Here is a 27,137-nt window from a genome sequence, read left to right on the forward strand (position 1 = left end):
TTGAAATTGTTGTGTAATCCTTAAAAATATCACATTTAATGTTTTAAAATAGTTTAGTTGTTCTATCTGATGAAGATATTGTAATCTTTAATTTGGTCATTTTGTAGCCTAGGGGGGAAATAAATTTTCCAGATATTTAAATAGTTTTGTCTGTATTTTATCTTTGTTGAGCAGCAAAAGGATGCCTTCACAATTCAGGTAATTTTACCGTAGTTACCAGACAATAAGGTCCACAGATCAGGTAATTTTACAATATTTACCAGACAATAAGGTCCACAGATCAGGTAATTTTACCATATTTACCAAACAATAAGGTCTACAGATCAGGTAATTTTACCGTAGTTACCAGACAATAAGGTCTACAGATCAGATAATTTTACCGTAGTTACCAGACAATAAGGTCTACAGATCAGGTAATTTTACCATAGTTACCAGACAATAAGGTCTACAGATCAGGTAATTTTACCATAGTTACCAGACAATAAACTCCACAGATCAGGTAATTTTACTGTAGTTACCATACAGTACTATAAGCTGCACCTTAAGTGAAAGATATTTCACTTACATACTGAAACTAAACAAAAAAAACCCTGAATATCTTTATTTACAGTAATGTACAGTTTTATATAACATGAGTAAATGATGACTATCAAAAGAAAATTACAATTTTACTGATTAAAAAAATTTGAATAAAACAAAAAATGAATAACATTCTGGTGATTATTGTCTGGAAATGATGGTAGTTTATCTCCTACATTGTATTTCCTGTTCTGTAACAAAGCTGACTATGCTGACACCTGTTTATTAAAGAGAATAACATTTAGAGAAACTACATTCACCTTTTTAGCTCACCACAGCCACAGGTTCAGGCTGAGCTAAACTTCACAACTTCTCTAACTGTATGCTTGGTTTTTTGTTGCTCTATGGTTTCACTGAAATTTGAACACACTGTCATTTTTCTTTTACAATAACAGTAACAACAATCATACCTAGATTCAGTGAACTGTAACAGTTACAGGAAGGTTACACTAAGATCAAACTTCTCATAGTGAGTAACTCCCTAATGACTGACCACCACTGTAGTCTAGTGGTAGAGCGCTTGTTTCGAGTGTGGGAGGTTATGGGTCCGATCCCTGGCCTCGTCATACCAAAGATGTGAAAAATGGTACTGGTAGCTTCCTTGCTTGGGGCTCAGCATTAAGAGGATAGTACTAGGACTAGTCAGCTCAGTGTCAGTATAATGTGACTGGGTGGGGTATCATGTCACGTGTCTACGGCATGATATGCCAGTGAGGCAGCACTAAAAAGTTGGACATTGTGCTCACTGCTACAAGTAGACACTGTCGTTAATAAGACTGAAAAATTGTTGAAAAAGACGTCATACTTGTACACACACACACCCTGATGACTGAAGTACACATAGAACTAGTGGAAATGATGTAATTCATAATTATTATGCCATACTAAATTTTCAACTCTTGTTATGGCACAGTGGAACATGCTTCTGTATTCCCTGTATTGACATTAATATTTCATATCAGGTGTGTGATGTCACTGATGTCAATTGAGGTTTTTCAAAAGACTGTAATATTGTTTGTCTCTAGGTCAAGTTTGATGCTATATTATTTATGTAAAAAACTAGGTCCCTTGGTCAAATCATAGAAAGACATTGTTGACACTCAAAAGACCACATTTTCTGCCGTATCTTCATGAGACTCTGTAGGAATGTCTGTTTTAAATCTAAAATAATTTTGTAACTGGATCACTTTGGGGAAAAAACTAGGTCATTAGGTCAAATTGTATAAAAACTTTACTAACACTTTAGAGGTCACTTTCATAAATCCTTGTCAGAATATTTGTCTATATGAAATCCAGGTCATGTTCAAAAGTGGTGTACCTGAGGTCAAAACTGTGTCACTAGGTCAAATCATTGAAAAATTTGATGACCTACCTGATTTACATAAAACATGGTCAAGATGTTTGTTTCTATGAAATCAAGCTAAATTAGATCCTAGGTATACTCGGGGGTAAGAACTAGGTCATTTGAGCATTACTAGAACAAGAGTCATTTAGATGCCATAGGTCAGGGTCAATGTCATTATTACTAAAAATAGAAAACAAAGTTAGTAACTAATGACTGAATGAAGAATGAAACATGTATTCTTGTTATATCTGTACTTTTGTATGACATGATTGGAAGCAGTCAGGTATGTATAATAGAACATGACCTTTTTTTTAACCTAACATGATGGTGTGATGCAGATTTAAAGCCTGGTTTTTGTGGAATTTACATTGTTATTAAAACATGCCAGTATTTTACAGAGATTATTTTACAGAGATAACAACAAGAGGTGTAGAGTTAGAAAAGTTGTCAAGTATATTGGTATAGGCAGATGGTCCAGTGTCCATCAGCTTTCATCAACAGTTGGTTTGTCAACACTGTAGCAGTCACAATTGTAGCCCAGTCTTAACTACACTAGGTCTAATCATAGAAGAACCTTATATTCACACTGTACAGGTCATATTTTCTTCCTGTTGTTTATGAAACCTGATCAGAATGTTTGTTGTTGTTATGAAGTATACTGTATGTCAAGTTTTAAATTTGGTCATCTGTGTTCAAAAGCTAAGAAAAAAACTTGAAAACACACTAGAGGCTACAGTTTCTAGTTTTTCGAATGAAATCTGGTCAGAATGCTAGTCTTCATGAAAACAAGGACAAGTTTGAAACTTGGTCAGCGTGACATAAGTCAAGGTCAGACAATCAAGATAGGTGAGTGACTCGGAGGTCATCATTGCCCATTTGTGTTGCTTTGTTACTCGTTTGTTACCTAGTTACCCCTTTGTTTCCTAGTTACCCCTTTGTTACCTAGTTACCCCTTTGTTTCCTAGTTACCCCTTTGTTACCTAGTTACCTCTTTGTTTCCTAGTTACCCCTTTGTTTCCTAGTTACCCCTTTGTTTCCTAGTTACCTCTTTGTTTCATAGTTACTTTAGTTTCCAAGTTACTTTTGCTGAATTGGTTCATGTGGCAGCATGCAGTTGTCAGATATATGCAATACGGCTAAGTGCCACAGGTCTTATTATAGAAGTAAGTAAATCTATGTCTTTTGATTTAAAGGTTGACAACAACAACAATATACAGTTGCTGTCTACACATTTTGTACATACCTCAATCCAACTGTAAGACTTTCTTTGTCAACACTGCTTACAACTGGCAGTGGATGTTATACAACTTTGTGATTACCCAGGGTCTGTCATCTTCCACAATTGTCTGACATGTGTTTTTCCATTTGATTTCCTTAAAAAAAATAGTCAGAATACTTACATGTTTGAAATCTAGTTTAATTTAAAACTGGGTTACCTGAGGTCTTAATCTGTGTCTTTAAGTTAAAACATAGAAAAACCTTATGAGTACTGTAGAGGCCACAGTTTGTACCTGACCATTATAAATCTTTGTCGGGTTGTTTGTCTCTATGGAATGGACGTCGGGTTTAAAATTGGGTTACTCAAAATCTAGGTCATAGAAAAGTCTTGTTAACACTCTAAAAGTCACATTTTGTACTTGATTTTCATAAAAGTGTCAGAAGTTTTGTCTTTATTAAGTTTAGGTTAAGATCAGAGCTGGATTTTCTGAGATCACTTGGTCAAATCTTTAAGAAATCTGTTTAGTCTCATAGAAAAGTGTTTGTCTCTCTGAAATCTATATCAAGTTGAAAAGTATGGTGCCTGAGATAAAAATCTAGTTAAGTCATATGTCCATCATAACCTTCTTGTATTAAATTGAAATACAGTAAACTAGAGTATGTTGCAATAGCTATGAGCCATATACACATTTCCAGGTGTTAATTTTGTCATTTCTATAGAAAAAACTGAGCAGTTCCTCAGACCAAGAGTTACTTACCTTTATCTTTGTATTGTATTCTGGTAAATTCCCCAACCTTGTTCAACTACACAAACAGAAGTTTTTCTATTAACTGAATAGTACCTTATTATCATAAAATTAGTAAATAACTTGTACTCTTTTCTTGGAAGTGACATAGAGGTCCACAGGGCCGGGTGATTAATGTATATATTTTGTGATTTGTGCCAATATGAACATCACATGTCACTATAATAAATAAATTTCTTATATTATCTAAAGAAGTAATAAGATGCATGTTCTAAGCTACATTTTGACATTTAAAAGAAAATATGTGAGACTGTCAAAACATTTATTACAGATGCATTTTCAGCTTCTGTTTACCTGCATAGAGACTGTAGACTTAAAGGGTTGCATGAGGTTGTTTGACTGTATAGCTTACCTGTGTAATGGGCATGTGTTCAGCGTGAGCAGCTGCTAGTTAAAGTGAATGCCATTGCATCTGTTGTCCATCAATAACATATATATATGTTACTACTAAATGATTTCTCATGAAACAGTAGATCTTCACCAAACTTTATCTGTAGCATCCTAAATGAACCTTTCCCAAATTGCTTTGAATGATTCTCCTGCATGGTGTCAGTCCATAAAGGATATCTTGTAGTAAGTACAGTTTACTGTGTCCAGTACTTGGTGAAGTCCTTAAGAAATATATCCACCTTGAGGTGGAGCTAGGTTTTCCTACGTGACTGTATGGATCATTTTGTTTCATTAAAATTGTGGCCGTTTTCCCTATATGGCTATATGGAAAACTTTGAAAATCTTTTTCTCTGAAGCTGCTGGCCTGATTTTAAAATAATTTGACAACAATATGCCTTTGATGACCCTCTACAAAATTCTTTCAAATAATTTTTTTTTACATAAAAGCATGGCCTCCAGGGACTAGTTTTCCCTATGTGGCTTTATAGAAAAGTTTGAAAATCTTTTTTCGAATTGCTGGCCTGATTATCAAATAATTTCACACAGATGTTTCTTAGGTGACCCTTTACCCAATTCCTTCAAGCTCCCACCCATATTATCCCCTCCACCTCCCACCTATCCATTTACAAAATGCATTGCCTGGTGTTTGTTAACAAACTCGGAAGATGTCATAAACATTCCATAGTGCATACATAATAACAAAGGTACATGTTAGCTAAGAAGCTCTGCTACAGATACCATGTGTATGACTTACAGTTTGTTAAGGTGTCTGGTGCCAGATCCTTTTGACTAGTTTCATTTGCCAAAATGACTCCAGTGCTAAAATAGTGTACCTTCAAATATTTGCTTTTATCTTGTTTTATGTAACATTTTCTGAATAGACATATCAGACTTTGTGTGGATTTTTAAAATTTTTTTACACTGTTTAAAGAGCTACATATACTGCACAACTAGCATACTTTCTCCAAATATTTGTCATAGTTTATATAATATGAAGTGATGAGGGAAATTTATTTTCAATACTAAATGTTACCTTGCACATCATTGTATTAAATACATATTGAAGTATGAGAATAAATGTATCAGATAATCCATGAGAGTTTTAATAATTCAGGCTTTCATCCTTTTGCCCTTTTAGAATAGACACTTTTCCAATGGACTCCATGGTTTTCAATTTGTTTTGAGCCTTGAGGGTCCCAGTGTGCCCTCTGCTCTGAGGTACTGGGTCCAGTAAAATGCAATAAAAGGTATCCTTTATTGACTGACACTGTGTGTGGGGATAAAATTTGGGGCTTCCAAAGGTCTTTGTCTCAGAAATTGCATGGCTTAAAGGAAGCATTGGCTTGTAGTCCTCTGTCTATCAAGTTTCTTCAGGTCAGATGGTGGGAGCCAAATAACTACTGAAGTGTACAGCATTTTTTTTATTAAAGCTTAATCAAAAGTCATAGGCTCAGACATGATTTTTTTTTTTTTACATGGGTCAAATTTTTGGCCACAAGACTAGTGTTGAGTCTTATAAAAAGATTTGTAAAGAATTCATAAAATCTTCTTTTACTGAAGTACAAGAACATAGCTGAAGTATTTTGTAGACTACCAGAAATAAAAGTGGGCAAGCATTTTAAGTTTCCATTTCAAATGACTTGTTCTTGTTAAAAGCTACATGTCTCTTCTTAAAACTTGGTATCATCTTATCATTTACTTTTCAAATGGCTTTACTCTCCTCTGTTAGCTTAAACTGGAAAAAAGAAAAAGAGTGTTTTCTTTAAAGATAGCTTGATGGACCTTAACCAGCCTTGCTCAGTAGATATGTTGCTGCTCTCAGTTTCATTTAAATTTTCCAAAAATGTAAAGAAAATGTCACAGAATAATTGAATAAAATCCTGAAAACATGCAACATTACAAGGGTTTGAAATTGGTATGAAATTATTCTTAATTTTTAAGATTGAGTATGTGTCATCTTATCATAAGTGAGTTTGAAATTCATTCTTGACAATGTATCTTAGATGTAATAAGTGTATTATATACCTACAAAATTTCTATCTCAAGTTCTGCATGTATTTCACGAACAAATATAAAATCCTGTATACAACTCCCATCGGGTACAGAAATATATTCGGTGGTGAGACTTCCTGCTTTTGTTGTGACATCAAATATGACATCAGAAATGACGTAATGATGGTGACATTGTATGCTTCAAAAAGTTCACCCTTCCAAACAAGTTTCCAGTTTTATTTATCTAAAAGTTACAGCAGTTTTAACAGATGTAACATTAGAAATAAGTAAATATATTTAATAAGAGGGACATTAAAACAGTACCTTGATCTAAACTGATGCATTTAGCCTGAAACATTTTGAGCTTACCTTAGCACAAATTGCTCAAGGTGGGCTATTGTGATCACCCTGTGTCCGTCGCCGTGCATTATCAGTCGTTCATCATCAGTTTGACTGATTACATTCTAGAGTTCACATTTTTAGCCTTAATGAAATTTGGTCAGAATGTTACCCTCAGTAAAATCTTGGACGAGTTTGTTACTGTATCATCTGGGGTCAGAAACTAGGTTGTATGGTCAATTAATAGGAAAACCTTGTTAACACTCTTATATGCCACATTTTCTACCTCATCTTCATAAATCTTTGTTAGAATGTTTGTCTTCTGGTTTGAAACTGGGTTACCTGAGGTCTTAAGTAGGTCACCAGGTCAGATCAAAGAAAAATCATAGAGCTTGATGAGCATAAATCTTGGTCAGAATGTTCCTCTCCATGAAATATAGAACCAGTTTGAAATTGGATTACCTGGATTCAGAAACTAGGTATTAGCTCAAATCACAGAAAAACCTTGTTAATGCTCTGGAGGCCACGACTTGATCTTTATAACCTTTTTTTCAAATGTTTGTCTTCATGAAATATAGAACAGATTTGAAACTGGTTTACCTCAGGTCAAAACTAGGTCATCAGGTCATATCATAGAAAAACCTTGTTTACACTCCAGAGACCCCATTTTCCATTTGATCATCATAAAAAATTGTCAGAATGTTTATCTACATGAAATTAGGTCAGATTCAAAACTTGGTTACCTGAGATCAGAGACTAGATCACTAGATCAAATGATAGAAAAACCTTGTTAATACTCTAGTTTAATGAGCTGCTTAAGGGATTTTCGCCAAACCTGGACAGAAGCAATGTCAGATGGTCAAGGTCCTCTTCAGTGAATGGCTAAGGCCCATGCGGGCATCTTTTTAGTGGATTTTGCTTGGCTGGATCACTCAACTCAAGCACCTTATGAGATCCAGCAAAATCCACTGAGATGTCTACAACATTACAGATCAAGGTACTGTCATAATAATACTAATATTATATTTAATAACCAGTGTCATCTTTTGAAAGTTGTCTGTTGTATTTAAATGTGGTGCAAGCTACGTTTAAGACTTGAGATGAAAATTTTGCAGACACCTTAAATGTGTACAGCTTTATAATGTGAAAATTGTTCTGAATTGTGACACTTTAGGAACTTACTAAATTATAGGATAAAACATGACACATACGCTTACCATGTATGAACTTACATCCTCTATTTTTTTGCCAAATTGTGATTAGGTATGTTGTTAAAAAAAACAAGGAAAAGCCACGCTTTGCTGTCATTTTCATGGAACATAACAAAATAGTTAAGTAGAAGGTGTCTAGCCATGTTGCATCTGCTTTATCCTGTTCTTTAGTGATTTAAAATTTATGTTTACAGGAAACGAATTGCTCCCTACATGTAAGCCAAAAATTTCACCGCCTGTATGCTTCTAGTAGAGCAACACCAATATTGTCCAAGGCGTCGGCTCCAGGTCTCATCTTAGCAACTGGAAATTACGGCAGTAAGATTACAGTGGGCGAAAGTGCTGGAGTTTTCCTTTCAGGAGATGCAGGCTTTACCTGGCATCAGGTTTGTTATTTACACCTTATAAACACACTTAACAGTAGTCTGGTGTTTTGCTTTAACGTTTTCTTTTCCTCCACAGAGAGAAAATGCTATATAGCTTACCAAAATGAAAGGGAAATATTAAATCAATCCATGGTACTATTGTAATAAGATATCATGCGTAAAGATTGTGTTTAGGTATTAGGCCCATAATAGAGTACCTCCTTTTTGAAGAGTATTCAATTCCTATTATAAACCTACTTTGACTGCAATTTTCAGGGGGGCGTAGGTTCAAGCCCCACTGGGACCAAAATTTTTTTTCCTTATTTTCCTTTTTCGGCATGCCGTATTAAGCCGATTTTGTGACCTCGTATGACCTTATGCCGCCTGAATAATGTACCAATCTGATTGCTTGGTAAGGTATTCTTGGTATTTTCAGCTATAATGAGAGATTTTGTAAGAGTGGCGCTGATTGGAGGAAAGGCTGAAAATGCTTCACTCTGAGTCATGTGTGACACTGAGTGAAATGACAACGCGTTCGTCATCTATAACCTCTATTAGTACAGCACCATCGGGTTGTATGCGTACCACTTGAACATGTGTGCGTAACCAAATATTTCATCTGCTCATCCGGATGTATTTCTGTTTTGTTAAGTTTTCTTGTTAAGTTATTTCTGTTTTGTTAAGTTTCCTTTCCTTAAGTTTTGTTTTTACAAAAAGGTTATTTGTTTTATACAGTCATTAACTCTTACCCTGCATTACAGCAACAGTTTCTAACCAGTGCAAATCATTACTAACCTGCAACAACTTGTCCGATACTGTTAAATTTTAGACTCTAAATTTTAAATTAATCTTTCCGGTGAAAACAGTACTGAATGATAGACAAATTTGATAATAAGCTGAAGTAGGGTAAGGGTTCATGTTGCTTCCAACAATTCCAGAAATAGAGTATAGAACGTATTTCAATATTGTTTGCTTCCTGTTACCATCTTTTAAGCACCAAATGCTCAAAGTGAGCTTTTGTGATTGTTTGGTGTATGTCGTGTGTCCCTCCACAATTTCTAAACACAGTCTTCTTCAGAACTACTGTCCTCATTTATACAAAACTTCACAGAGGCCCCTTTCAACAATGCCAAAAGATTTAAAATACAGGTTTCTGCCCATAATATTTGTGCTTCAGTAACATCACGCAGACCATCTTTTTAGCTCATCTGATTTTTTGAAAAAAAAATGATGAGTTATTGTCATCACTTGAGCGGTTGTTGGCATCGGCGTCGGCGTCAGCGTCTGCGTCGGCGTTGCCTGGTTAAGTTTTATGTTTAGGTCAGCTATTGCTTTGAAACTTGGAATACTTGTTCACCATCATAAGCTGACCCTGTATAGCAAGAAACATAACTCCATCTTGCTTTTTGCAAGATTTATGGCCCCTTTTGTACTTAGAAAATATCAGATTTCTTGGTTAAGTTTTATGTTTAGGTCAACTTTTCTCCTAAACTATCAAAGCTTTTGCTTTGAAACTTGGAATCTTGTTCACCATCATAAGCAGACCCTGTACATCAAGAAACATAACTCCATCTTGCTTTTTGCAAGAATTATTGCCCCTTTTGGACTTAGAAAATCAGTTTTCTTGGTTAAGTTTTATGTTTAGGTCAGCTTTTATCCTAAACTATCAAAGCTATTCCTTTAAAACTTGCAACACTTGTTCACCATCATAAGCTGACCCTGTACAGCAAGAAACATAACTCCATCCTGCTTTTTGCAAGATTTATGGCCCCTTTTGGACTTAGAAAATATCAGGTTTCTTGGTTAAGTTTTATTTTTAGGTCAACTTTTTCTCTTAAACTATCAAAGCTATTGCTTTAAAACTTGCAACACTTGTTCACCATCATAAGCTGACCCTGTACAGCAAGCAACATAGCTCCATCCTGCTTTTTGCAATAATTATTGCCCCTTTTGGACTTAGAAAAATCATTTTCTTGGTTGAATATTATGTTTAAGTCAACTTTTCTCATAAACTATCAAAGCTATTGCTTTAAAACTTGCAACAGTTTTTCACCATCATAAGTGGACACTGTACATCAAGAAACATAACTCTATCCTGCTTTTTGCAAGAGTGACGGCCCTTTTTAGACTTAGAAAATCATGGGTAGGACAGTATTTCTATTATACAAAAAAAATCAGATGAGCGTCAGCACCCGCAAGGCGGTGCTCTTGTTTAAAGATATTTCTTGTTTTCTAGTAAGTTTTAACTTCTTTCAAGACTTGTTATTGATTTATTGTACAAAAGTGGAAAAAAATCATTTGATAAGCGATTTCTTGCTGTTCAGAGTGAATTTACCTCTGAAACAGAAGGGGTAGAGTTAGACATCTTTAAAAATACTGAGTTACATGCGGTAAAAGTTCTCTATTTTGCCTTCATTCTTTAGATTACATATTGTGGAAGAAATGTAGGTAGGTTTTACTTCTGCCCCAAGGTTATTTTTGAATGAAGTGAGCAAAATTCAAAACAGACCCGCAGGATTGGACCTTAATTTTTAGCTCACCTGTCACAAAGTGACAAGGTGAGCTTTTGTGATCGTGCGATGTCCGTCGTCCGTCGTCCGTGCGTGCGTGCGTCCGTCCGTCCGTTCGTCCGTCCGTAAACTTTTGCTTGTGACCACTCTAGAGGTCACATTTTTCATGGGATCTTTATGAAAGTTGGTCAGAATGTTCATCTTGATGATATCTAGGTCAAGTTCGAAACTGGGTCATGTGCCGTCAAAAACTAGGTCAGTAGGTCTAAAAATAGAAAAACCTTGTGACCTCTCTAGAGGTCATATATTTCACAAGATCTTCATGAAAATTGGTCAGAATGTTCACCTTGATGATATCTAGGTCAAGTTCGTAACTTGGTCACGTGCGGTCAAAAACTAGGTCAGTAGGTCTAAAAATAGAAAAACCTTGTGACCTCTCTAGAGGCCATATATTTCACAAGATCTTCATGAAAATTGGTCAGAACGTTCACCTTGATGATATCTAGGTCAAGTTTGAAACTGGGTCACGTGCCTTCAAAAACTAGGTCAGTAGGTCAAATAATAGAAAAACCTTGTGACCTCTCTAGAGGCCGTATTTTTCATGGGATCTGTATGAAAGTTGGTCTGAATGTTAATCTTGATGATATCTAGGTCAGGTTCGAAACTGGGTCACGTGCGATCAAAAACTAGGTCAGTAGGTCTAAAAAAAGAAAAACGTTGTGACCTCTCTAGAGGCCATATATTTCATGGGACCTTCATGAAAATTGGTCAGAATGTTCACCTTGATGATATCTAGGGCAAGTTTGAAAGTGGGTCACGTGCCATCAAAAACTAGGTCAGTAGGTCAAATAATAGAAAAACCTTGTGACCTCTCTAGAGGCCATATTTTTCATGGGATCGGTATGAAAATTGGTCTGAATGTTCATCTTGATGATATATAGGTCAAGTTAGAAAGTGGGTCACGTGCCATCAAAAAGTAGGTCAGTAGGTCAAATAATGAAAAAATGTTGTGACCTGTCTAGAGGCCATATTTTTCATGGGATCTGTATGAAAATTGGTCTGAATGTTTATCTTGATGATATCTAGGTCAAGTTTGAAACTGGGTCATCTGCGATCAAAAACTAGGTCAGTAGGTCTTGAAATAGAAAAACCTTGTGACCTCTCTAGAGGCCATACCCTTGAATGGATCTTCATGAAAATTGGTCAGAATGTTCACCTTGATGATATCTAGGTCAGGTTTGAAACTGGGTCACGTGCCTTAAAAAACTAGGTCAATAGCTCAAATAATAGAAAAACCTTGTGACCTCTCTAGAGACCATATTTTTTAATGGATCTTCATGAAAATTGGTCAGAATTTTTGTCTTGATAATATCTAGGTCAAGTTCAAAACTGGGTCACATGAGCTCAAAAACTAGGTCACTATGTCAAAGAATAGAAAAAACGACGTCATACTCAAAAGTGGGTCATGTGGGAAGAGGTGAGCGATTCAGGACCATCATGGTCCTCTTGTTCAATGTTGGGAGTTAGAATTCTGTCTCATTAAATCCGTTTACTCGAGGCACCCTAGAAAAAATGATATTGACAGGTTTTATTTTAAGTTTTATAATTGTTTACCAATAGTTTGATGTTTCTTTCATAAAAAATAATGGTATAATGAATTCTCTGCAAACGTTTTGGATAAAGGCCACCACTTTGAAATTTGTCTCTACTTGAGCTTGAGGAAATACCATAAATTACACAAAATTTATAAAAAAATGGCACAGTAAAAGTTTTTAAAAATTTGCAATTAAGTGCGAAGCACGGTCAACTGTAAGAATATACCCAGCAGATTCCATTTTTTAAACATTACTATTAGGGGCCTAATACCTTAAGATAGCAAAATATGTAAACACTGTTAATATTTTCATATTAATGCAACTCGCTCATCAATACTTGAAATTAGACAAAATTTTGTGTGCAGGGCAGGAGTCCCATAAAGTACAAAATTGTTTAAAATTTCTCCTTACTTATCAGCAGAAAAAGAGTTGCACACAAATTAATTAGTTTTGGATATCTTTTTTCTTTCCCCACTGAATTAAAAGTGATACACTTCTACAGACAGTCCTTCAGAGAAACACACTGCCAATTTTTATGCAGTTTCCTTTATAAATTACATAAGACATTTTACAGAGTTGTGAATTTCTGTTGTGAGAAAATAAGAAAATGTATGAATCAAACCCTTAAGCACCTCTTTCTTCAAAGTCTAGACTTCATACATGTCAAGTTCTGTGGACAATTTTCCAGGATATTTCAGTTGAAAATCCAGGATATTTGATGAAAATCCAGGAGATTTTTTCGACGAACGTTTTTTAGGAAGTTTTTGCTTGAATATAATACCATGTAACAGATTAGATCGGATTTGGGCAATATTTTAAGGTGTTTAAGTTGCATTTTAAAACATTTTAACCTTTATCATGTTGAATACGATTGATTCTGCCTTTTTGACAAGTGTAAATTGTCCATGCAGTCTGATCGTGATCTGCATTCTTTGCCATTTATGATTCGGTATCTTTTTTTGTAAGCACCCCTTTTAACAGTTACCGGTACTGTCTAAAATGAAAATTTTAGAAATTCTGCAATGTAAACAAACAGTTTTACAAAACAGATTTATAGTAACTTTATCTAGTTATTACAGTATGGTTTGAGCAGATGAATTGGAATTTGGATGAAATTTTATACTGGCGAGTTTCTTTTATGTGAAATAATCTGCAGGTTTTTTTTTACATTCTTAAGATTTTTTGCAAATGAGCAGAAGCTAGCACAGATTGGAAATAAATCTACAGTAGTGAAGTACTTCACTGTTTTAAATCTACACTGAAAAACAAAATGAAATACAAAATCATAGCTGTCAAAAGAATGTTAAAACCTATCTCTAGTTGTTCTCACAATTATGCCATCAGTGGTAATGATTGCCACCACTCCAATAAAGGTCGGCTCTTTAATCTATTCAAATGTATCCCTTCACACTTAAATCTCATCATCATATTATGTCAGTATCACCACTCGCCAATTAACACAATCTAAAAATAGCACAGTACACACCTGTTTGCAGAATGTCATCGGTGTGTAACCTTGTTAAACTCTAATCAATATACCAGTAGAGTGATAAATTACTGTAAGGCACTGTGTGTAATGGTAATAAGGGATTTAGTTTGAAACCATTAACTTGGAATTTTGGATTTCCGGGAGAAATGATTGATTTCCGTATGTCCGGGAAATGGACCAAAAATCCGTGAGACTCCCGGACGATCCGGGAAACTTGACATGTATGAGACTTACTTCATTTTTCTGCCAGCAGACTTGACTACTTTATTCTACAAATCCCTGTTTTAATTGGTTCACAGCTCATACATTATTCACACTTATTATTAAAAAATAATAAGGCTTCTTGACGAAGGCAGCCAGTCAAAATCTGTCCTTTCCTGATGAAAATAAGTGCTCAGGTTGAGCTATTGTGATTGCTCACCATCCATCAGTCTGTCTACACTTTTTAGCTCACCTGAGCACGAAGTGCTCAAGGTGAGCTTTTGTGATCGCCCTGTGTCCGTCATCAACAATTTTACTGTTAACACTCTAGAGGTCACAATTTTGGCCTAATCTTAATGAAACTTGGTCAGAATGTTACCCTCAAAAAATCTTGGACGAGTTCGATATTGGGTCATCAGGGGTCAAAAACTACCGTAGATACCCATGTATAATGCGCAGTTTTTTGACCCCCGGGACTACCCCCGAAACGTGGGTGGGCATAATACACAGGTATAGACAATTTTCCAACTTCAAAACAAGTTTGTTACCGATGTTTGCCAGTTTGGTAAAAGGAAACTACTCCCCGTGCTTACTGTCACCGCTAAAATCTAAGATTGCCATTACGTTCCGTAAAAGATCGAATGGTTTATTTTTCTTTCAAACAAGATTAATTTCATATAAATTTAAAAGTATTTTGATGAAAGAAATGTTAATAGATCACAAAAATTATGATACTAATTAAAGATCGGGAATTATTTTTAACCGAGATCAAACTGTGAACAACATAATTGACATGAGGTGACACGTTAATTGCCGGTAATTACTGGCTATTTGATCGTGACAAAAAGACTATCACACCTTTCGTTATTGGTTTGAATTGAGAAGCTCATGTCATTTTGAAAAATACCATTCCGAAATATTGAACCAGCTGCTGTTTATTTATTCAAAATAGTTAATTATAAAGGTAAAACAACAAATAAAACAATATTTTACTGGTTTTATTTTCGAGAAAACAAAAATCTATAGTACCGCGAGACCGATGCTGCTCTCCGCCGCGGAAATAAGATTTATTACCGGTTGTGACAGGAAAGGCCGTACCGGCGACAGTAACCATCGGAACAAATCAACACCTATTACAATATTTACAAATTTATTTACATAAGATGATTATTTACAATGAATAGATGATATGAAAAAAAACTGATTATAAGAAAAAAAAATTAAAAGTTCAGTATCACCAGATACAAAGTTCGTAGAGTTCCATTCTAATATGACGTGGTACAGTTCTTTAATTTAATTGTGAACTTTAAGTAGCACAAACAATATATGACAACATATCTTCTAATCCAGTCCCTTTAAACCGTGAATACGTTGATTCCGTATTGGTTCCCTATGGTGGTAGGTGATTGCATCCCTGAGCTGACTTCAGAGGATAACAAAAATCATCGTCTTTGCGGTTTACGGCACAACCATGGGATGAAAGCTCTGCGCTGGGAATATCACATCCAGGCGAGTGAAGACAAGTGAACCTCGGGCATTGTACTTCCGGGTTATGACATCACCAGGAAAATCGTCTGGCGGAAGAAGCTAAAATATATAACATATGGTAAGCACCATAGCAAAACAAATAAGTCAGGGCATAAAACTGCTCCTTTGGGTACACCATACCTCCGTAGGCTCCCATAGATAATACGTGCTACTTATACAAAACATATGTGCTACTAAGTTCAAACGTCACATGATTAAAATACGTCACTTATTACTTCCATTATTACAAAGATTACTTACTTAAAAGACTAAAGTTAAAGTATGAAAAAGATATGAAAAAGATATGAAAAGTATATGATGAAACATTATAGATACGGACATGATAAACTGCAGCTATTATTTACAACTACAAATTAACAATCAAAAGTTATATCATAGTTGGTATCGATATAATATCTAATGCCATACACTACAACGGACATTAATTAGATGTGCTATAGACTGGCACACAATTACAAATTACAATAATATATTACATACATGGTACTAGACTTGCCATATAGATTTATACATAACAATACAATGCAGTAATGGTGTTCCGTAATTAACAAAATATTTGACATAAGTTTTTGAAACAGTGCTTTACAATTATCACGATACAAATTTCAGTACAAATTTTACATCTTATATAAACGAAACGTTTAGACTCCTCTTTCGAAATGATTTACGAAAGTCTGAAAAATTTAATAAATTATCCTAACATACCGAAACTAGCTAAAATCATATGCCGAAAAGTAAATGTTACAGAATTCTGTAGAATGAACAAAAATTTACCAAATAAAAATCGTAATGCAAAAATCATACAAAAATCTAACAAATAAATTTCTTACCTCGATCGAGCATAAATTTCTAGCAAGAAAATAATTCAGACATAATGTCGGAAGGTGGTGTGCACAAGGCATATCTAGTCCAGTCTATTTAAAGGGTAATGCCCCGCCAAATACTAAATTTCATGGGATTCACGGCTAGGCGTGGACTGCGACTATTTCTATTTTCACGGGATTCACAATATAGCCGGGAAATCTAACTACTTTGGCGTGGATTGAAATTGACAATTTGAGGCCCATTATAGTGGTTTTGGGGATAAAAACATAAATTACTGAAGTTTATAAAATATCAACTTTCTTATTACTGAACCGAATTTAATGAAATTTACATGGAAATTTAAGTTATGAAATACAGAAAAACATGAGAGGTATTTTATATGTAAAATCTGACATTTACGTCAATAACTCAAAAATTTACAAAAAGATGATGCAATACCTGCATTTACACTACAGATAAAATAAGGCCCGTTTGTCAATTTGTGACACCAGTGTCGATGTAAACTCTTCTTTCGTTTTCCATCCACCTCAAAATTGACCAAAATATGTTTTTTTCCCAGGATTTTGGGCCAAAATCGGGGGTGTGCATTATACACAGGTGCGCATTATACATGGGTATCTACGGTAGGTCACCAGGTCAAATCAAAGGAAAAGCTTGTTAACACTCTAGAGGTCACAATTTTGGCCCAATCTTAATGAAACTTGGTCAGAATGTTACCCTCAATAAAATCTTGGACAAGTTCGATATTGGGTCTTCTAGGATCAAAAACTAGGCCACCGGGTCAAATCAAAGGAAAAGCTTGTTAACACTCTAGAAGTCACATTTTTGACCCAATCTTCATGAAACTTGGTCAGAATGTTACTCATGATGATCTCAAAGTCCAGTTTGAATCTGGGTCATGTAGGGTCAAAAACTAGGTCACCAGGTCAAATCAAAGGAAAAGCTGGTTAGCACTCTAGAGGCCAAAGGAACAGCTTGTTAACACTGTAGAGGCCACATTTATGACTGTATCTTCATGAAACTTGGTCAGAATGTTACTCATGATGATCTCAAAGTCCAGTTTGAATCTGGGTCATGTAGGGTCAAAAACTAGGTCACCAGGTCAAATCAAAGGAAAAGCTAGTTAGCACTCTAGAGGCCACATTTATGGCCATATCTTAATGAAACTTGGTCAGAATGTTAATCTTGATGATCTATAGGTCATGCTCAAATCTTGGGCAGGTGGGGTCAAAAACTAGGTCACCTGATCAAATCAAAGGAAAAGCTTGTTAACACTCTAGTGGCGACGTTTATGACTGAATCTTCATGAAACTTAGTCAGAATGTTTATCTTGATGATCTTTAGATCAAGTTTGAATCTGGGTCATGTGGGGTCAAAAACTAGGTCATCAGGTCAAATCAAAGGAAAAGCTTGTTAACACTCTAGAGGCCACATTTAAGATTATATCTTCATGAAACTTAGTCAGAATGTTAATCTTGATGATCTTTAGGCCAAGTTCGAATCTGGATCATGTGGGTTCAAAAACTAGGTCACCAGATCAAATCAAAGGAAAAGTTAGTTAACACTTTAGAGGCCATATTTATGACCATATCTTAATGAAACTATCTTGATTATCATTAGGTCAATAGGTCAGGTGAGCGATACAGGGCCTTCATGGCCCTCTTGTTTATACTTACCTGAGAACTTTGTGCACAAGGTGAGCTATTGTGATCGCTCACCATCTGGCATTCGTCAGTGGGTCGTCCAGGTTCTGTCCGCCAGGAATATCCAGGAATATCCAGGAATATGGTCAGTGTTCAGACTATTGATTGGTTTTGAATTCATATTTTTCTATTTTGTTGATATAAACCATTTACTACAGACATATTTTACTTTCAGGTTTTTGCTCACCGGAGCACAAAGTGCTCGGGTGAGTTATGCGACCACTCACCATCCAGTATCCATCTGGCAGTCTGGCTTCCGCCCATCCATCCACACTTTCTTTTAAACAACATCTCCTCTGAAACTGTTAGGTGGACTTTGATGAAACTTGGCCTAGATGTTCCTTTGGCAGTCCTCTTTCAAAGATATTCAAACCGAGCTACTTAGTTGTACATAGGGCCGCCAGAGCGAACATCTTCTAACAAAATCTCTTCAACTGCTGATCCGATTTCAAAGTAATATCACTCAAAACGTCCTTATTTAATTTTCTGTTAAGACAGAGCTGCCAGGGGGCGTGGTTGTTTTTTCCTCTATGTATATAGTAGAAAATTTTAAAATCTTCTTGTATGAAACTCCTGGCTGGATTTTGAAATGATTTCACACAAATGTTCCTTATGAAACCCTTTGCCAAGATTGTTCAGATCATTACGATTCGTCAAAAAATATTGCCACAAGGGGACATGGTCTCATTTCCCTATATGTATATAGCAGAAACTGTAAAAATATTTTGTATCAAACTGCTTTTACGATTTTGAAATAAATTCACACAAATGGTCCTTGTGTGATCATCTACCAAGATTGTTCAAGTTATTTTATTTGCCAAAAAACATGGCCAACAGGGGGCGTGGTCACTTTTTATACGCCCGTTTGAAAAACGGGACGTATTATGGGAACGCCCCTGGCGGGCGGATGGGCGGGCGGGCGGGCGGCGTCCACAGACCTTGTCCGGAGCATATCTTCTACATGCATGGAGGGATTTTGATGAAACTTGGCACAGTTGTTCACCATCATGAGACGGAGTGTCATGCGCAAGAACCAGGTCCCTAGGTCTAAGGTCAAGGTCACACTTAGAGGTCAAATTCAAGTATGACTTTGTCCGGAGCATATCTTCTTCATGCATAGAGGGATTTTGATGAAAGTTGGCACAATTGTTCATCATCATGAGACTGAGTGTCATGCGCAGGAACCAGGTCCCTAGGTCTAAGGTCAAGGTCACACTTAGAGGTCAAAGGATACAAGAATGAAAACTTTGTCCGGAGCATATCTTCTTCATGCATAGAGGGATTTTGATGAAAGTTGGCACAATTGTTCATCATCATGAGACGGAGTGTCATGCGCAAGAACCAGGTCCCTAGGTCTAAGGTCAAGGTCACACTTAGAGGTCAAAGGATACAAGAATGAAAACTTTGTCCGGAGCATTTCTTCTTCATGCATGGAGGGATTTTGATATAACTTGACACAAATGTTCACCACCACAAGACGGAGTGTCATGCGCAAGAACCAGGTCCCTAGGTCTAAGGTCAAGGTCACACTTAGAGGCCAAAGGTCAGATACAAGAATGACTGTCTGAAGCATTTCTTCTTCATGCATAGAGGGATTTTGATGTAACTTGGCACAATTATACACCATCATGAGACGAAGTGTCATGCGCAGTTCCCTTCTTTAGAATTACTTCCCTTTGTTGTTACTATAAATAGCTTATATTGTAACTTTTTCATTACTAGACGTAGGGAAAAATCGAGACCACTTTTCTGTAGTACAACATGCATGTTACATCCAATTTTGAGGTGTATTTTGACCAATCTCTACCCGGTAAGGATTTTTATGTGGACTTACAATTTTTTTTTTTGTATTTTTTTTTTTTTTTTTTTTTTTTTAAAGATTAACATCCCTTAGTTGTTACTATAAATAACTTATATTGTAACTTTTTTATAATTGACCGTAGGGAAAAACCAAGACCACTTTTCTGTGGTACAACATAGTTGTTACTTTCTAATTTTAGGTGTATTTTAAGGTATCTCTACCTGGTAAGGAGTTTTTTTGTGGACTTAGAAAAACAAAAGAATTACAATGATTACCAAACAACCACAAAATTAAAATTACATCAGCAAATACAGGTGCTAGAGTAAAGAAATTTGCTGTGACGGGCGTATATTGTGACATTCTTGCACTCTTGTTCCCTATATGTTTATATTGGAAACTTAAAAAAAATTCTTGTCAGAAACAGCAGACCGTGTTTCATAATAATTTTACACAAACATTTCTTTTGCGACTCTTTAGGAAGATTGTAAAAGTTATTCTGTTTGGTAAAAAAACATGGCCACAAGGGGATGTGGTCACTTTTCACTACTTGTATGTAGTAGACACTTTTATTAAAAAATCTTCTTGTATGTAATATCACAGCATTCCATCAATGTCTTACCACACCTCCCCAACCCCGAACACACCCATACATGTTACCTGCCCATATTTATTTAGTAGAAACTTCTAAAACATTCTTTCACAGGCATTTTCCTTTCATAACCATCTGTCAAAATGTTCAAGTAAGCAGCATAACTCAGGTGAGCTATCTAGAGCCATCATGGCCCTCTTGTTTCAAGTATTTATTGGTTGTTTGTAGGTTTTAGATGGAGTACATTACTTTGCACTGGCTGACCATGGTGGAATTATTCTGGCAGTAAAACAGTACGAACCTACCAATCAGATTGTGTAAGTTTATTTCTTTTATATAATGTAGACCTATATAAGTATATTCAACAGTATTTTGAGATACAATAAGAATAAAAAAATGTTCTATTCTTTTATGTAGTTGAAATGTCACACAAATTATGTGAATATCTTTTTTAGCAAAAGTTGTTAAATAGTCAAGAAGATAAGGGGTTTTATGTATGTATTGTGAGTTGGTCAGGTGAGTGACTTAGAGCACTCTTGCTGTTTAGGCTTTTGTTTATAAGCTGGTAAATGAGTAACCACTTGTGTGAATGGATTGAAACTTGGCATACTAGTTCACTTTGATGATATGCCATGGACAGGTCCCATAACTCTATTTTGCAATAAGCTCACCTGAGCACAAAGTGCTCCAGATAAACTATTGTGATCACCCTGTGTTGTCAGTTGCCATGCGTCATCAACAGTTTGACTGTAAACACTGTAGTAGTGTCATTTTTTGCCCAATCTTTAAAAAACTTAGTCAGAATGTTACCCTCAATAAATTCTTAGACAGATCATTAATGGGTCAACAAGGTCACTATGTCAGTTAAAAAAGAAGATGTCAGTTGATAAAGAAAATCTTGTTAACAATCTAAAGACCACATTTTCTGCCTCATTATATGAGAATTTGTCAGAATGTTTGTCTCCATGAAATCTAGAACAAATATAAAACCTGGTTACCTTACCAATTGCTAACGCTCGGTTTTCCATTCTACACTGTCCCTCGGGTAGGGAAAACCCCGTCTTACACAGGCAGGCATGTAAGATCCTTATATTCTGTTTGATCTTCTTAACACTTTGTCAAAATGTTTGTTCTTATGACATCTTGGTCAAATTTAAAACTGGGTTACTTGAGTTCTTTAAATAGGTCAGAAGGTCAGATCTTTGCAAAGTCTTGTTACATTTTCGATATGATTTTTATAAAAAATTCCGAGTGATAGTCTCCGTGAAATATAAGCCTTGTTCAAAACTTGGTTACCTGAGATCTTAAAGTGGATCACTACTAAGTCAAATCATAGAAAAAGCTTGTTAACACTGGCAGCCACATAGAATACAGCCATGATCAGCCTAATTAATTGACTTGCCTTCAGATGATTTCTTTGATCTACAAGGTACCAGTTCTGTCATATAGATGTTTTATCTATGTCTGCTTGATCTTCATAAATCTTTTTAAGAATGTTTTACTCTATGAAATATAGTTCAAGTTAGAAACTGGATTATCTAGGTCAAATTCTAGGTCACTATGTCAAATCATAAAAAAACATTGTTAACACTTAAAAGGCTACATTTTCTACCTGAGACTTGGTTTGAATGTTTGTTTTAATTCAAAGATAAATTTGTGGAAAAAACTAGGTCATTAGATAAAATTATAGAAAAACTTGGTTAACACTTTAAAGGCCACTTTCTCAGCTTGAACATCTTAAAACTTTGTCAGAATGTTTGTCTATATGAAATCTAGGTCACATTCAAATGTGAGGTACCTTACATCAAAAACTAAGTCACTTGGTCAAATCATTGAACAACTTGCTACTTGATAATGGTCTACCTGATTTATATAAAACATGGTCAAAATGTTTGTCTCTATGAAATCTAGGCCAGATTAGATACTAGGATCTGGGTTTAAGAACCAGGTTAGATGAGTGATACAGGGCCTTGAGGTCCCTTTTGTTTACATGCAGTTTTTTATGTTATGTATTATCTCATTAAGCATTATTGGAGGGAAAGTTTTTTCGATTTCAAATAGTTGCCTATTTGTACCTTTTTAGCTCCACTATTCGGAGAATAGGGGGGCTGTTCTACTCGCCCCAGCGTCTGCGTCGGCGTGACCTTTCTTGGTTAAAGTTTTTCGGCAACCATTGTTTTTCTGTCATATCTTTGTTACTATTGCTTATATCTTACTGTAAGTTCACATACATTGTCCAGTATACAGATAGAATAAGTGTAGGGGCTGTGCTCATTATACCCAAGGTCAAGGTCACCAAGGTGTTATACTTTGGTTATTTTTAAGGTTAAAGTTTTTTGGCAACCTTTGGTTTTATGCCCCCGAAGGGAGGCATATAGTTTTTGAACCGTCTGTCAGTCTGTCAGTCTGTCGGTCTGTCAGTCTGTCCGCAATTTTTGTGTCCGGTCCATATCTTTGTCATCGATGGATGGATTTTCAAATAACTTGGCATGAATGTGTACCACAGTAAGACGACGTGTCGCGCGAAAGACCCAGGTCCGTAGCTCAAAGGTCAAGGTCACACTTAGACGTTAAAGGTCATTTTTCATGATAGTTGGGCGTGTCCGGTCCATATCTTTGTCATCCATGGATGGATTTTCAAATAACTTGGCATGAATGTGTACCACAGTAAGACGACGTGTCGCGTGCAAGACCCAGGTCCGTAGCTCAAAGGTCAAGGTCACACTTAGACGTTAAAGGTCATTTTTCATGATAGTGCATTCGTGTCCGGTCCATATCTTTGTCATCCATGGATGGATTTTCAAATAACTTGGCATAAATGTGTACCACAGTAAGATGACATGTCGTGCGCAAGACCCAGGTCCGTAGCTCAAAGGTCAAGGTCACACTTAGACGTTAAAGGTCATATTTCAACATAGTGCATTGATGGGCGTGTCCGGTCCATATCTTTGTCATTCATGCTTGGATTTTCAAAATATTGGGCATGGATGTGTACCACAGTAAGACGACGTGTCGCGCACAAGACCCAGGTCCGTAGGTCAAAGGTCCTAAACTCTAACATTGGCCATAACTATTCATTCAAAGTGCCATCGGGGGCATGTGTCATCCTATGGAGACAGCTCTTGTTCTGTCATATCTTTGTTACTATTGCTTATATCTTACTATAACTTCACATAAACATTGTCCAGTATACAAACAAAGAATGTATAGGGGCAGAGCCCATTATACCTAAGGTCAAGGTCACCAAGGTGTTATACTTAGGTTATCATTAAAGTTAAAGTTTTTCGGCAACCTTTGTTTTTCTGTCATAGCTTTGTTACTATTGCTTATATATTACTGTAACTTTGCATAAACATTGTCCAGCATACAAACAAAATATGTACAGGGGTTAGGCCCATTATACCCAATGTCAAGGTCACCAAGGTGTTATTCTTAGGTTATTTTAAGGTTAAAGTTTTTCGGCAACCTTTGTTTTTCTGTCATATCCTTTTTACTATTGCTTATATCTTACTGTAAGTTCACATAAATATTTTCAGCATACAAACAAAATATATGTATCTTCATTTTTAAGTAGAGGTCTCTTATTGAGACATATTCATTTTACTGTCAAATCACCAAATAGTGGAGCACGCTGTCTTACAGACAGCTCTTGTTATGTCTATGTTATCATTGTATTAACTTTTATAGTGGCAAGGATTTTAAATTTTCAAATGTTGCTGTCCTCTAACAGGTCTTGCTTGGCTGATTCAGGATAGGTGACATACTGTTTGTTTCAGGTATTCTACTGATGAAGGGGAAACATGGCATGTATACAATTTTACTCGAAATGCAATTCGGATACATGGTGTATTGACAGAACCAGGGGAGAAAACCACTGTGTTTTTCTTGTTTGGCTCAAATCTGGATCACCATTCATGGATAGTTATCTCCCTGAATCTTAGCACAGTTTTTAGTAAGTTATACAATACAGAATTTAAGTTTAGGTATTTAATGAAAAAGACCAAGAACTCAGCAGTCTGTGAGCCTTTAACTTTGATGATTTAAAATCAAAGAATACAATAGGAGTTATGTTTGATGCAATATTTTGCATAAAATTAAAATGTACTTGTTGGATTTTTGAAGCAACTCACCTGTAATGTTTTTCCGTAACAGCTTCTTTTTGTATGTTTGTGGTGTTCTGTGCTTCTGAGAAATCTACCGTTACCTACCGGTATTATCTTTTGATTTTTTACTTTGTAAAGTGTATTTAGTAGCTTACCTGAACCAAGTAGGCTTTGAGTATTGATGGATGTTGTGGTTCCATTGTCTATTGTCAATATTTTGCTTTTATTGGCTTGATAGATAGTCTCCAAACATAGTCAGGAACATCCTTCAATAGATGTTGAATAATTTAAATTTGTTTGATTTTTACTGTGCTTTATGCCATTTGAACTAAATATAGACATACTTTAAATAACTTCTTATGATTTGCTTAATGGATGTTCATGAAAATTGCAACCTGCTATGGATATTTCTGTTAATCATGGACATGGTTCCACATGAGTGCTCACAGGGAATTGCCAGAACTGAAGGAAAAACTTGCAACTTCTTTACATGAAGCTGAGGTAAAAGTGACATTGCTTCAGATGATTTTTGAGTCGGCTAAACGCTAAAAGCGTTTGACGAGTCCTTGCTATCGCCCGATTTCTCATTCTCATTAAATGGCCTCACAACACAGCGAACTGATGTAGTTCCATTAGATTGTCTCTAATTTCAAAGAGTTCATTGATCGTATGAAGTTCAGTTATGTCAATCCCATTTGCTATGACCAATATACGATGTAATCTGTCAAATTTATTAAGTGTAATTGTGCAATAGTCGAATAAAGCCACGTATTTTCTTCCGCGGTAACTCATTAAGCATAGACACGAATAACGATTCTACGGGATTTGGTAATACATTTGCGCATATGATTATTGTGACTGATTTTATGCCCTTTTGTCACAAAATAGCAAATATGATGTTCACAAATTCAAATAAAAACTGCATATTAACTTATTAGCCAAATTATCCATTTGTTACCGGCTGTCCGTTTCAAAAAATAATCTTTAAAATCATTGCGCAAATAACAAATTTATTGCGCTATGCATTAAATTTTCATGAATTGCGCAGGCTTACCAAGCTTGCATAACATCCAGCGAAAGACAAAATATAGTTCCAGAAGATACTGCTAGTATTTTATTGAGTCTGGTACCTCTGAAAGCATTGGATTGTCTCTTATCAAAGAGTTTACCACATCGATGAAATTAAATTATGACAGCTTCATTTTGAATGACCCGAATAAGATATGTGCAGTACGTTAATTCTTCCTTGAGACTTCGCGGATGAATCCTAATTGTACCCCCCAACGGGGGGTATACTGGTTTCAGGTTGTCTGTCTGTCTGTCCGTAGACACAATCTTGTGCGCACCAACTCTCCTCATCCCCTTGACACAATTTAATGAAACTTCACAAAAGTGATCAGTAACAACAGTAGTTTTGCATGATGCATGTTAGGTTCTTTCAGAATTTTTTTTTACAGTGTTATGGGACTTTGTTTATTTTTACTATACTATATACATAGACACAGTCTTGTGCGCACCAACTCTCCTCATCCCCTTGACACAATTTTATGAAACTTCACACAAGTGATCAGTAACAACAGTAGAAACTGTTGTGCATGGTGCATGTTAGGTTCATAATCTCCTGAACCCATGCACACAATTTAGTGAAACTTAACACAAGTGATCAGTAGTAACCCTAGTTGTGCATGGTGCATGTTAGGTTCTTTCAGAAAAAAATTCTGCACAGTTATGGGACTTTGTTTTTTGTTAATATACTACATACATACAGTCTGCATATGCAATCTTGTGCGCTCCTAACCTCCCGAACGGGGGGTACATTCATCACCTTCAGTGATAACTCTAGTTACATTCTGGACACTTGTCGGCGAACACACGTGACCTGTTTATAACAACGCTTCTACGACTTTGCCTTTGAAAATACGGACTTTGGTTTACTGAAAAAAAAAAAAAATACTACGAAGATCGGCCAGATCAAAATGATGCAAAATCGCGAGTGGCAAAAATGCAAACGTTTACGTACAACTTCGTTCTAAATCGTAACCTTTCTGGAATTTTGACTGGTTACGATTCAGTTCACAAAAAAATAAAACCGTCACCCATTCTGCGTTTCATGATGACACATGGGTTGAATTTTGCAGTCAGTAAGCAGATAAATTATCGGGAGAAGAAGCTCTAACTGGTTTGTTTAATTACTACTGATTGTAAAAATGATTTTATTTCTTATTTTTAGAGAAATAAACAAATCGGTGAAACATTAAATTGTATTTTCTTGTAGTTTTTGAAATCGAAAGTAGATCGTCTATGTTAGACTGCTTTGACGAAACGAAACAATTTTGTTTATGAAATGATTTAAATGAGAGGTAATTTTACCGTAAACTTCAGTGTCAGATATTCCCAATTGCTGCTAAACTGTCTTCGTATCATCACAATTTGTAAAACATACTGTTGAAACTGGATATTTTGGCGTATATAGAAAAGTGTAATCGTATCCAGATATAATATTTTGGGTAAATATCGAGCTGTGTAAT

General features: G+C 35.8%; 1 protein-coding gene across 3 annotated transcripts in view; it reads left to right on the top strand.

The window, feature by feature from the left end:
- LOC123560877 (sortilin-related receptor-like) overlaps positions 1–25,852 on the top strand; it is a 91,264-nt gene extending 65,412 nt beyond the window's left edge. Inside the window, exons 10-13 of one of the 3 annotated variants that reach the window (XM_053552534.1) lie at positions 175–198; positions 8,075–8,266; positions 20,735–20,823; positions 24,283–25,848. In XM_053552534.1, the coding sequence (XP_053408509.1) occupies positions 175–198; positions 8,075–8,266; positions 20,735–20,823; positions 24,283–24,550 (573 nt within the window). In that variant the 3' untranslated portion in view covers positions 24,551–25,848. Of the gene's footprint in view, positions 1–174; positions 199–8,074; positions 8,267–8,681; positions 9,139–20,734; positions 20,824–24,282 lie in introns of those variants that run through there. The other 2 variants (XM_053552535.1, XM_053552536.1) reach the window with 2 other exon arrangements.
- The last annotated feature ends 1,285 nt before the right edge of the window (positions 25,853–27,137 follow it).

The sequence above is a fragment of the Mercenaria mercenaria genome, chromosome 10 (genome assembly GCF_021730395.1).
Source record: "Mercenaria mercenaria strain notata chromosome 10, MADL_Memer_1, whole genome shotgun sequence".
NCBI classification, from domain to species: Eukaryota; Metazoa; Mollusca; class Bivalvia; order Venerida; family Veneridae; genus Mercenaria; species Mercenaria mercenaria.